Below are 12,966 nucleotides of genomic sequence, written 5' to 3'. Positions count from 1 at the left end.
AACAGATAAGTAGAGCGGTGAGAAATGGCTTTTTTCAGCTGAGGCAGCTCTCTAAAGTCAAACCTATTATCTCTTTTTGTGACTTAGAGTTTTACATGCATTTGTGACCACTCACCACTTGATTATTGTAATGCACTTTATATTGGTATTGATCAGGCTTCACTATCCCACTTGCAAATGGTCCAGAATGCTGCTGCTCGCCTGCTGACAGGTACACACAAACACGAGCACATTAGCCCTGTTCTTGCCTCTTTACACTGGTTTCCTGTCCATTTTAAAATTCATTTAAAAATTTTATTGTTTGCTTTTAAAGTTTTGAATGGCCTGGCTCCTACTTACCTGTCAGACCTTCTACACCTATACACTCCACAAATGTCTCTCAGATTAACTGACCAGCCACTCCTTGCTGTCGAGACTGAAACACCGGGGGGACTGAGCATTCCCATATGGAAAAGATATATATAAATCTTATAAAGTTTGTATCTGTCTTGTGTGAAACTTGTATGAAAAGCATATAAGAGTGAAAACAGATATAAGATCCCTTGAAAAATTATATAAATGAAACTTGTATGTTTTGGATACTTCCTAAAACAATATATGAAAGTAATGAGAAAATGGCCACTTTCACGAGTAAATCATATAAGCCTTATATGATTCACTATATGAAGTAGGCCAAATCTGATGCAAGTCTTTTATAAGTTTTTTTCTATTTCTTTTCCACATGGGTTCGCTGTTGTGGCCCCCAAATTATGGAATAAGTTGCCCCTCCATATTTGACTGGCCCCAACACTTGAAATCTTCAAATCACTTTTAAAAACACACCTTTTTTCTAAGGTTTTTAAGGAGAAGAACCACAGTCAGCTTGTAGTCAGTTTTAGTCAGCTTTTGGTTGCTCTTAGTCTTTTTTTACTTTGTTAATTTTATTTATTGTATATTTTATTGTCTATTTTACTCCTGTTTTAATATTTAATATTTACTGATTTATTTTATCCCTTTTTTAATTTATGTATTTATTTTATTGTTATTTAACTTTCTTTGTCTGTTTAATGTATGGTTTTTAACTTTTATCTGTTTTTCTTTTACTGGAAAGCACTTTGGTCAGCCATGTTGTTTTTAAAGTGCTCTATAAATAAAGTTGGATTGGATTGGAAATAAGAATTTAACCATTAGAAAACATGTTTTCCATGAGTTTCTTCTTCATTCACCTTTTTCCACTTACTATGCATCTATACACCACTGCTTTCATTATGCATAAATTATTATTCATCTCTAGCTGTCATCCACAGTGTGCCTTTTATCCTGTCTTCCTCCCCTCAGCCCAACCAGTTGTGGCAGATGGCTGCCCGCCTGGTTCTGACTGAGGTTTCTTCCTGTTGAAGGGAATTTTCCCTCCCCACTGTTGTCAAGTGCTTGCTCAAAGGGGGTTGTGTGATAGTTGGAGTTTTCTCCCTTTTATTTTTGGGTCTTTACCTTACAATATAAAGTGCTTTGAGGCAACTGTTGTTGTGATTTGGCAGCATATAAATAAAATTGAATCAAAAGTTGAATTGAAATTGGGAACTTACCTGAAAGCCATGCAGAACCAGATGACAGCCATGAAGAGTGTAGCAAATCTCAGCTCTGCAGAAAGGAGAGATGCCACGTTCCTCAACACCTGGTTTACATATACAAACACAGAATGAGCCTAGAACCATGCAGTTTTTATTTATTACCACTGACTGCTTTGTTTCCAAAACAAGGAAGTTTTCCCTCACATCACCTAATTGCCTCGTCTTTATAAGTGGCGACTGAAGACAAGGAATGTGGAGCTTGTTTTCAGCACCACTTGCTTTTCCACATTTTTGTTAACCCATTTCCACTTTTTCAAAAAAGAAAATTTTGATGATCAAACACAGTCGGATGAGCATGTATCTTGCGTGGCTGAGAGTGGACAGCCTGAGTTCGAGTATGACCCGAAATCTTTAAAAAAAAATTTCCATCTGGGATTAATACAATTTCTCTGATTCTGAAACAAAACAAACAAAACACATAATAAGAGGCTCTAATGTAATCGTCCTGTTAATGTTGGTGGCGCCAGTTATACAATGGACCCAGAGCCAACAGTGCACGGGCAGGAAAGCATTCCGACACCTAACCTTTACCCACTCTTCCTCCAACAATGCCCAGGGCCCAACCAGGTTTTGGTGGTGCAGGATCTGCACACATACAAGCCAACCACAGCCTCATGTACACCCTGAACCCATTCCTCGGCCACACACACCTGTAGCTCATTTACTCTGGTCTGAATCAGTTAATGAGTTTGTAAACTTGTAGCTTTTGTCTTGGTTTGTTTCATTTTCACACAACAAAAAATCCAATTGAACTCCAAATAAGCCAAAATCCATAATTACAAACCACACAATAATGTTCAGTAAACTCATTGGCCAGATGTGTTTGGGGAAAGAGAAACAAAAGTAAGTACAGGAAGAAAGTGCAGTGTTCTGTACTGCTGAACACAGAGAATTTATAGTTATTTCATGGCTAGCTGCTAGCCCGTAGAGACACAACTATAGTTCCCGCATTGAGAATACAAAGCATACAGCAGGATGTTTTTTTAGCTCAAACCTGCAACACACATGATAGTTGGCTGGGATCGGGGTCAGCACATGCTCAGACATTAAACAAACTGCTCTGGAGGGTTTTTTTTAACCGTACCGAGACCAGCCTGTCCAAAGGATCTCGGTGCGGTTATTTTGGTTTAGGACACTTAAGGACACTTAAGGACACTTTCTCTGTTTTTTGTTTTTGTTTGTTTGTTTTTCCATAACTTGTGTATCTGCAAATATACACATTCTGTATTTTTCATATGAAAGAAACTATACTGTGGTGGGGCTTGCTAATTTCTTGTTTTTGATTTATGTATGTTTTGTTTTGTTTTGCTTTACTTTTGTTTCATATGTTGTTTGTTTAATTTAAGACTTAAAAAAAAATTAAATGAATGAGAGGTAAAACTTGAGGGGGTAGGGACAAATAAGTAAATACTTCTGCCTACTCCTTTTCAAACAAATAATGGAATGATATTTTGTAATGATTGTGAAGGCACATGTTTGAAATGTTTGAAATAAAAATGAACTGAACTGAACACCTGCACAAACAAACTTCACCAAATGGGAGAATACAGCAGAGTCCCATTTGAATGGACTAAACACTACAGGTGTGAAAAAAGACTCTTTTTAAACCATGTGGATCAAATCTCACCAGTAAAAACATGACAAACTTTTACACTTTATATTTTAGTCTATTAAATCAACTTTAGATTTAGTCTACTAAAAGTATAACTAAACTAAAAGACTTAAGATGTGTAAATTATGTTTAATAAAATTTTTTAGTCAAAATTTGCTGTCAAAATTAACACTGGAGGTTTGTGTCAAGCAAATTCGAGCTCTGGTGCCAGAGTGTCATTCTCTTTATAGTGTGTGCTGTTTGCTTGTAACTTTCCTCCTAGTCAGCGGAGAAGAGTGTGTTTTGATCATTTATAATTGTTTTGACCAAACTACGTGTTTTGTGTTCTTCCTTGTTGGTGGTGATAGTAGCTTCTGTCTCTTTTAGTTAGGTTATTAACAAATAAATAATTAAAGTAATAAAAATAACAATAATAAATTCATTTGTGTCATGTCCTTTGACACTTTCAACCTGGAGAGTTTTATTGTTATTTCTTGACATCCCTTGAACTATCTGGGGGAACATAACATTTAACTAGGACAAACCCACATTCACCCTTCTCTGACCCCTCAGTAAATTCAATTTTATTTATATAGCGCCAAATCACAATAGGCACCTTATATTGTAAGGTAAAAAACCTACAATAATACAAAATAAGTCCAAGCCAGATTCTGAGCTAGAGATGGTGCTCCAGTCTGTGTTCCTACATACCAGTTTACAGAGTGTCAGTGAGCGTACAGCCCATCGTTGTACAGGTGTTCTTGTTGCACTCTGAACCTCGAAAAAACCATCTTCAGTTGTTTTCGGTGTCTTGATGTGCACCACCTATAAAAAAAAACAAAACAGGAAACTTTTTGAAAAACACTGCGAAGTAGCTTTTTCTTAACATAACAGAATTAGGTGTATTTACTTTACTTTATACATAAATTTATAGCAGAACAGACTTGGTTTCTCTCTCCTCATTTAATGCTTTTTCTTTATTTTCATGACTATATACACTGTAAAACTACAAATGAACACATGTGGAATTATTTATGAAATAAAAAAGCGTGAAATAACTCAAAACATGTTTTATATTTCAGATTCCTCAAAACAGCCCCCCTTTGCTTTGATTACTGCTTTGCACACTCTTGGCATTCTCTCCATGAGCTTCATGAGGTCATCACTTGAAATGATTTTCCAACAGTCTTGAAGGAGTTCCCAGAGATGCTGAGCACTGACGCTTTTGTCTTCACTCTGCGGTCCATCTCCGTCTTGATTGGTTTTAGGTCAGGTGACTGTGGAGGCCAGGCCATCTGGCGCAGCACTCCATCTCTCTCCTTCTTGGTCAAATAGCCCTTACTCAGCCAGGAGGTGTGTTTGGGGTCACTGTCCTGTTGAAAAATAAATGATGGACCAACTAAACGCAAACTGGATGGGATGGCATGTTGCACAGGATGCTGTGATAGCCATGCTGGTTCAGTGTGTCTTCAATTTTCAATAAATCCCCAACAGTGTCACTAGCAAAGCACCATCATACCTCTTCTTCCATGCTTCATGGTGGGAACCATGCATCTAGAGACCTTTTCTGCATCGCACAAAGACATGGCGAGTGGAACCAAAGATCTTAAATTTGGACTCATCAGACCAAAGCACAGATTTCCACTGGTCTAATGTCCATTCCTTGTGTTTCTTGGCCCAAACAGATCTATGCTGCTTGTTGCTTTTCCTTAGTAGTGGTTTCTTAGCAGCTATTTGACCATAAAATCCTGATTAACACAGTCTCCTCTGAACAGTTGATGTAGAGATGAGTGCTACTGGAACTGAGTGTGGCATTTATCTGGGCTCTAACCTGCGGCACCACAGGGAACTGGGCTGTCCCCTCTTCTCTTCACCCTGTACACCTCTGACTTCTGCTACAACTCTGAATCATGCCTTCAGAAGTTTGCAGACAACACAGCCATCATGGGGTGTATCTGGGGTGATTAGGAAGAGGAGTACAGGAGTCTGGTGAGGAACTTTGTTACATGGAGTCGCACAAACCACCTGCAACTCAACACCTCAAAGACCAAGGAACTGGTTGTGGACATCAGGAGGTCCAGACCAGGTCCACTGCCAGTTCAGATAGAGGGAGAGGAGGTGGAGGTGGTCAACAAGTACAAGTACCTTGGATTGTGGGTGAACAACAAACTGCATTGGTCATGCAACATGCAGCACCTGTACGTCCTCAGGAGACTGAGTTCTTTCAACATCTGCAGGAAGCTCCTGAGGATGTTTTACCGGGTCGGTGGTTGCCGGAGTACTATTCTATGCTGTGGTGTGCTGGAGGAGCAGCACAGTAAAGAAGGACTCATCCAGACTGAAAAAACTAATCAGGAAGGCTAGCTCTGTGGTTGACATGAAGCTGGACACTCTGGTGACAGTGGCAGAGCAGAGGATTAAAGAAACTGCAGGACATTATGGAGAAAGCCGGGCATCCTCTGCATATGGTCATAAACAACCAGAGGAGTCTGCTCAGCAACAGGTTGCTTCTCCTAAAGTCTTGGACCAACAGACTTAAAAACTGCTTTGTCCCACATGCCATCAAATTGTTTAACTCCTCGCTGGAGGGGAGAGGGAGGGGAAACAGGAGGATAAAGGAGGGCGACTAAGCTGTAGTGTTTTTTCACTGTGCAATAATCACTGTGCAATAGTCTTGCAATAGTTGAAATGTACATTAGACTTTGGCTGTCTACATCTCAATAATGAGTATATTTCACTAGTATTCCTATTTATTTCTATTATATATTCTGTATTTATTAGTGCTGTCAGTGTTAATCTTGTTAAAATGACGTTAATGCCATAACCGCATTAACGTGACAAATCTCCGTTAGCTCATTAACGCGGATCGTCCCGTGCGTGGGGCTGCACGGAGTCAACGTGTTAGCGTGGTTAGCTCATCAACGCATTAGCATTGTGCAGCCCCACGTACGGGGCAATAATGCGTTTATGGCGTTAACATCATTTTAACAAGATTAACGCTGACAGCACTAGTATTTATATATGTGTATATATGCTATATTTTTATACTTATGTTCGCACTCCCTCATTCCCCTTTATTTGATATTCTAACTCTGTAATATGCAACTTCTGTTGGTGTTCTGCAACTGGAAACTGAATTTCCCAGAGAAACCCACCAGATGGGTTAACAAAGCTCTATCTCATCTAATCTAATCTAAAACTGAAGAACAGATTGTGGGTCTGGATTCACCGCTTTCAATGTCTGAATGATGAAGCCCAACAGCATCTCATGAGAAATAAAGCCCCAGGTCAAGATAGTTTTCAGCATCATTTTTCAAAGAATTTTGGCCTACACCGGCTCCTACTTTTTTCAGAATGGTCACTCAAATTCAGAACGATTAGACTCTATCTGCAAACATCATTAGTCTACTACTTAAACCCGGCAAAGATCCTATGCTCCCATTCAGCTAGAAAAAATCACTCCATTCACAATATATTCTGACCAAACAGTTTTTTTTTATCAAGGGCAGACACTCAGCCAATAATACAAGCAGATTGATAAATATAATAGATTATTGCTCCATCAACAAATTAGAAGCCACAGATGTCTCTTTAGACACACACACACACAAAAAGAAGAAGCAGGAAACCATGACAGTACCATAATATATTTACATGTCAGTGCATGGGTAAGTAAAGGTAAATTCAGATATGACACTTATAAAAAAGTGGAAAATCTTCACTTAACATTAATGCGTGCCGTAAGCTGTTAGTTATCCTTGAGCGGTTTCGTTTTATTGTTGAAAATAAAAATTTAAAAAGTTACCATCAAATAAGAAAATCAGTTTATTCGAAAGTGCAATAAGAATCATTATTATTAATTAAAATCATTTACTTACAGTGAAGACTTTTTCCGGCTGCCCCTTGGCTCTCCAGTTAGTGTCATGGACCTGTTTTAGGATCATCCACGCGTCATCATGTTTGCCATTCTGCTCCATAAACAAACACAGGCAGATGTATTCAAACTTACACACAGCCATGGAAAAACGTTACAAAGAAAAAAAAACTGTTGTCAGTGTTCATCTATAGTGAATGTGAACTATCTCGGTGATCTCCAACAACACTTTCATCGTCTCTTTTAAATTGATTAACAATTGATTAACAGCTATGTTCTTTCCACATGTGTACACTTTGCAGGCAGGTGTACAAAGAAACACTATGCTAACAGTCTCACCTCCAGGAGGAAACGTGGGCTCTCGGGCATAAAGGTAAGTCCAACCAGAGAAGCAATTGCAGGGAGAGCCGCAACCAGGACGAACACTCGCCAGGCGTGGAACTGAAATTCTGTGCCCATACTGAAGCCCCAGCCTACACACACACACACACACACACACACACACACACACACACACACACACACACACACACACACACACACACACACAAATCACTGTTTACAAGTTTCGAGAAAAATACTAAGGTTTTACTTCAAACTGTCAGAAGTAGAAATGTATCATAAACAGTGATTCAGAGCAGCATTAAGCAATGCAGGTGGTAAATGATGCATGTTTCCTCTCTGAGTTTACCGTAATTGTATGTATTTGCAGCTGAGACTGTTCAGGGTATTTAGTCCAGACAGAACAGAGGAAATCTTTTGTTTTGGTTTGTTTTTCAACAGCTAGCTCAACTCAGAAACTACAGGATAACGTTGTGCATTACTTTGAGGTTTGAATGAGCCCCAGCACTAAAAACCTGCAGAAAGCCATAATCTACAGAATCGTATTGGTGTGAAATTGTAGAGCCATTCAAAATAGAGACTCCTATTGCACCTTTAGTAGCACAGTGCCTTGTCACTGGGATAGTTCTCTTAACAAGTACTAGCCATAATGCTAACCACTGCACTACTGTGCTGCTGATATGTAAGACTGATAGAAAATAAAACTTAACAGGTTGCACCTCTAACAATGAGGTTAGGTCACTGAGATTAATTTCATCCATCTTCATTATCCTATAAATAAAAAGTCTCATTGAGATTAAAATGTCTTTCCAAAGGAGACCTGGCCAAGAGGGCAGCAAAAGTTACAACTGATTAGCTTTTTATGGCTGACAAAACAAAACTATTGATTCACTATTGAATAGACAGTTGTGAATAGATTCACAACTATCTATTCACAAGTGTGTCAAAAATCTATCTAAAGAGCAATGAATATATCAATATTTTTCCACTCTTATTCAGAGGTTGCAACCAGTATTTAAAAATATACATGGCATGTAGACTGGCATAGTAAGGGGCTGAACCACAGCTCTTCAATAAGAAGTCTAGCTCCATTTTCTCCTAAACCACATCCACCAAAGGTGTGAATGCACTCACTGGTCAGTATTGCTCACGAGCAAGAATGTAAAGTATCCTTTTTCATTTTTAAAACAGTCTTACCATATCTGGGTATAATTCCCCAGGCAGTGAATGAAGCATAGATCCCACCAATCATCCAGAACATACACAACCAGGACAGATGCTCTCCTCTCTTGTTCATCTGAAGAAACTCTGAGAAGTATGAGTACACGATCGGTGCTGTGCCACCAATACTGAGAGCAAAGACAGAAAAGAAGATAGTAAGGATTATTATTTAAATAATAATCATCCACAACATTATTTTAAAGATTATTATATTCCCCCAGAGCAAAAAAATGAAGAAAACAGATGCTACACAAAAGCAGGTTGTGTTTTAGAAAACGTCCACTGAAAATCACAGAGCAAAGATATGTAAAGATATTCTGAGCAAAGCTGACGTTTTCTTGGAGGCAACAAGAGTTCATTTGAAATTTGTATCACATTCTAAACCGCAACAAGGTGACATTTGATGGCACTGCCACCCCAGAATTCAGTTTGGCCTCCTTCAGCGTCACTGGACTTGAAGTGCTGTCAGTCTGAAAACATGACCAACATCACTGTAATGGAACATGGATGCAAGTCGTGTGGCGAGAGTCCGTGTGGAGACTTTGTCCTTGGAGGTTATGTGCGTATATGTGTATGTAAGAAGATTGGGGTGGGTTGTCCGACTCTAAGGTAACTCTAAAATAATTCTTGACTTTGAGGTGAATGATTTAATAAAATAAATTATATTTACAGAGTTTTGAAGAGAAAAATTATTCCCAAGCATTTGAAATAAAAAGATGTGCAGATGGATGTTCATGTGAGAATGAGCTACCGATAAATCTAATTGAAGTGAAATTGCATAAAATGAATGAAACATGAAGTGAAGTGCATCCATATGTAACTGAATGGTCAAATGGGAATTACTAAGAAGTCATGTTACACGACAACATAGAAAAGAAGAAAATGTAATGAAGTGATTTTAAAGTTTCAACTTTGTTTTAAATCGTAAGAGAGAGGATAACAGGATGTAGCTGGACATCGGGTGATAGATGTGAACAACGGTGACTAGACGTCACAATGGGTTGTTCAGAATAGATAAGTGGTTCTTCCCTTTGTCTCCTGTCAGATGAGCAGTTCAGAAGATTTGATCTAAGAAGTTCATATTTAGAAATTCCAGAAGAGACACCAGAGGGATCAACCAGTGCTTGATTATTGTTGCACACACAAGACACTTAATCCAAACTATAACTTACCCGGATGCTGTAGATACATACAAACAAAAACTGTCCCATTGTTCTACTAGAATCTGTGTTTTGCTGCTCAGTCTTCCCAGCATTTTCCCACATGCCACATTTTCAGTCATTCTCTCCCTCCACACATTCAGGGTTGAGATTCTTTCAATGGTGTTAAAATAAGATGAACACATGTCACTTTATCTAGATGTGGCACCTCACCCCTGTCCCCCAGTAGGCACAATCTTGGTGATTTCTGTAATTTACATTTGTCCCAGCTCTCCATGTATTTTAAAACAATTTCCCATATTGGGAAGACCACTGGACATTCCTACAAAGCATCCTTTTGCTTCTTGGCATTTCCAACACGTCATCTTTACTCATGCACATTTTATGAAGTCTTGTTGGTATGTAATAGTACCTGCTGAGAATTTTATATCGGATAAATTTACCTCTAGCCTCCCTGATTTAAAGCCCATTTTCAGAAATAATTGAATTCCATGCTCCCTCATCAAGAGTACAATCCAGATCTCTTTCTCAAACACTTTTAAGTCTTTTACGTGTATTGTTTTTAACCCAATGACCTAAATTACACCATTTTGACACCTTCGTAAGTTAAAGCACAGCAACTGCAAACTTAATTTAACTTAATTTGACAGAAAACACACTTGTCTTGGCTAAATTAGAAAAGATAGCCATGACCATTATAAGAAAAACATTGAAAACAAATGTGTCCCATGTGAATGCAATTTGGCTCAATATGGAACCTCATTTATTTCTATATTGTGTAAAAAAATGTTCTGCACTTGGGTTGAGGAGATTCCAGTCAACTAAGGTGTGTTTTACTCCAGCTTCAGTTGATAATCTTCCCTATGGTAGCTGCTATAGGACAAATATGTTTTAGTTAACTAAGAGAGACCAAAATATTACATTTACACTTTAGCTTATAAGGCTGTTTAGTGTGTTTCTGCTGCTGTCTGAACCAGCTCTAGATCCAACAGCCATCCCTATCTCTGGATGGCTGTCAGTCCACTGTTTACCTCAGCTGTTAATGTGGGGTAAAAAGCATCCACCCTAATTTACTTTGAAAAAGGCTTTAAAACTGTGTGAAAGGAGTCCGACAGTCAGAGAGTCAGACAAGCTCAATTCGGCTGATGAGAGCCATACTGAGGTGAGTTGTTGAGGATATGCTGAACTGTTGGTAACGCTGCTGTTAGCTCCTGTTAACCAGCGTCAGTGAAACTGTCTTTGAAGCCAATGTAACTTTGTTGGACTCTGATGCTTGAAAATGTAAGAATCAAAGCTTTTAGAATCAAAGTCCCAGAAAGTTGGTTCTGTTCATCTGGATGTAACGTTTTCAGTAGGAGAAACATTTCATCATCATCAGGTGACTTCTTCAGTTTCAGCTGACTGCAGGTTTCCCCCTTATAAACAGTACATTTGCATAATGACTACATCTCATCATTGAAAGAGTGTCCACTGGCCTGTAGTGTGTGTGTGTGTGTGTGTGTGTGTGTGTGTGTGTGTGTGTGTGTGTGTGTGTGTGTGTGTGTGTGTGTGTGTGTGTGTGTGTGTGCATTACCCAATGCCAGAAAGAAGTCTGAAGAAGAGGAAGAAGCTGTAACCCTGAGCTAAGGAAGACATAAATGCGAAGATACAGTTTATAGATAATGCCAGAATCAGACATTGCCGACGGCCAACTTTGTCTGCCAGTCCTCCCCACAGAAATGCTCCCACCATCATGCTCAGGAAAACGATGAGACCTGCACAAAGAAGAAGTAATAGAGGATGCCATATCAAATTATTTAATACTAAGGATATGTTGCAAAACCTCAATATACTCAAAATCAAAACCACATCTGATTGGTTTCATCTCTGTTACCCTGGTGTTTCTACTCCTCCCTGATTGCCTTTTGTGTCTGTGTATATCTAAAGCCTCAGTTTGTCGTTTGCTTGTGTCTTCACTGTGTATTCTGGCTTTTTGTTCCCAACTTATTTATTTAACTTTCTCTTAAATTTGGTTTTGTTTTCTTTCCCATGGATTTATACCAGCCTAAATAAACGGATCACTTTTTTGCTTTTTCCTCACTTCATCACACTCTACCATGACACACCTATTATCAAACATGCTGTGCAGAAATATATGAAATCAAATTCCTTCTTTACCTTGTTTGGTATGGACTTTCATGAGCAGATTGCTTTAGCCTTAGGCAAGCATTTAACATTGATTGGTGCCAGATTGGCATGCTGACAATATTTTAAACCAGTGTACAGATGGCCATGCAACACAGGATAACTGTGACTCATCATACTGGTCTCCAGTATTTTACACCACGTGTAAAATATCTGTTTCACAAAGGTCCAGGGACACCTGGGCAGCACCCATATGCTTTTTTCAAGGTCAGTACAAAAAGAATTGGTGTGTCACTCTACTGATTCAGAACACGAACACAGACAACCACGTTTAAAAATATCGGTTTCAATTCAGTTTTATTTATAAAACACTAAATCACAACAGCAGTCGCCTTAATGTGCTTTATATTGGAAGGTAAGCACCCTACATTAATAAATAGAAAACCTTAAAATTCAGACATCAGGGAAAAAAGAAAAACTCTCTTTTAACAGGAAACATCATTTCTGATGTTATGAAACCTCTGGCAGAACCAGGCTCAGGCAGCAGCCATATGCTGTGACCAGTGGGGGATAAGGATGGGAACTGATAAGAAGTTAGCAATTCCGATTCCATTATCTATATCACTTGTTGATTCGAGCATTTATTGATTGTCATTCTCATCAATGAGAGTTACCACCATCACTAAGCAGCATCTCGTTACATTACATTTGTGTAAATTGACTGCATACTGCGTTGTCAAATGTTTGTGTGTGTTGGAGGCATTTCCCCTCTTTTGTTGAGATTGCTGTTAAGGTTATTACTCAAAAAGAAAAAAAAGTAAAGTATTACATATATTACACGATAACCTTTCTTAAACAAAGTGTAGTACTTTACTTGACTACTAAATTCACTGCGGAGAAATTAACTGACCTACAAACAACTACAGACATGAATAACTTATTCTTCCTGTTTGCATCAGTTCACACAAACTAAGATTTTATTACTTTTTAGATTTTAAACTGATAGAAACTAACAAACATCACAAGCGAAAACCTGATTCACAT

General features: G+C 38.6%; 1 protein-coding gene across 1 annotated transcript in view; it reads right to left on the bottom strand.

The window, feature by feature from the left end:
• Window positions 1-12,966, bottom strand: part of LOC120730344 (synaptic vesicle glycoprotein 2B-like) — a 40,440-nt gene that overhangs the window by 17,968 nt on the left and 9,506 nt on the right. Inside the window, exons 5-10 of the mRNA XM_040026692.1 lie at window positions 11,372-11,552; window positions 8,615-8,766; window positions 7,415-7,548; window positions 7,080-7,169; window positions 3,913-4,026; window positions 1,566-1,654 (exon numbers count right to left, since the gene is read on the bottom strand). Of these exons, the coding sequence (XP_039882626.1) occupies window positions 1,566-1,654; window positions 3,913-4,026; window positions 7,080-7,169; window positions 7,415-7,548; window positions 8,615-8,766; window positions 11,372-11,552 (760 nt within the window). The remainder of the gene's footprint in view (window positions 1-1,565; window positions 1,655-3,912; window positions 4,027-7,079; window positions 7,170-7,414; window positions 7,549-8,614; window positions 8,767-11,371; window positions 11,553-12,966) is intronic.

Source organism: Simochromis diagramma, unplaced genomic scaffold (assembly GCF_900408965.1).
Source record: "Simochromis diagramma unplaced genomic scaffold, fSimDia1.1 OVJJ01000293.1, whole genome shotgun sequence".
In the NCBI taxonomy this organism is placed as follows: Eukaryota; Metazoa; Chordata; class Actinopteri; order Cichliformes; family Cichlidae; genus Simochromis; species Simochromis diagramma.
This window is presented reverse-complemented; position numbering and strand designations above follow the sequence as displayed.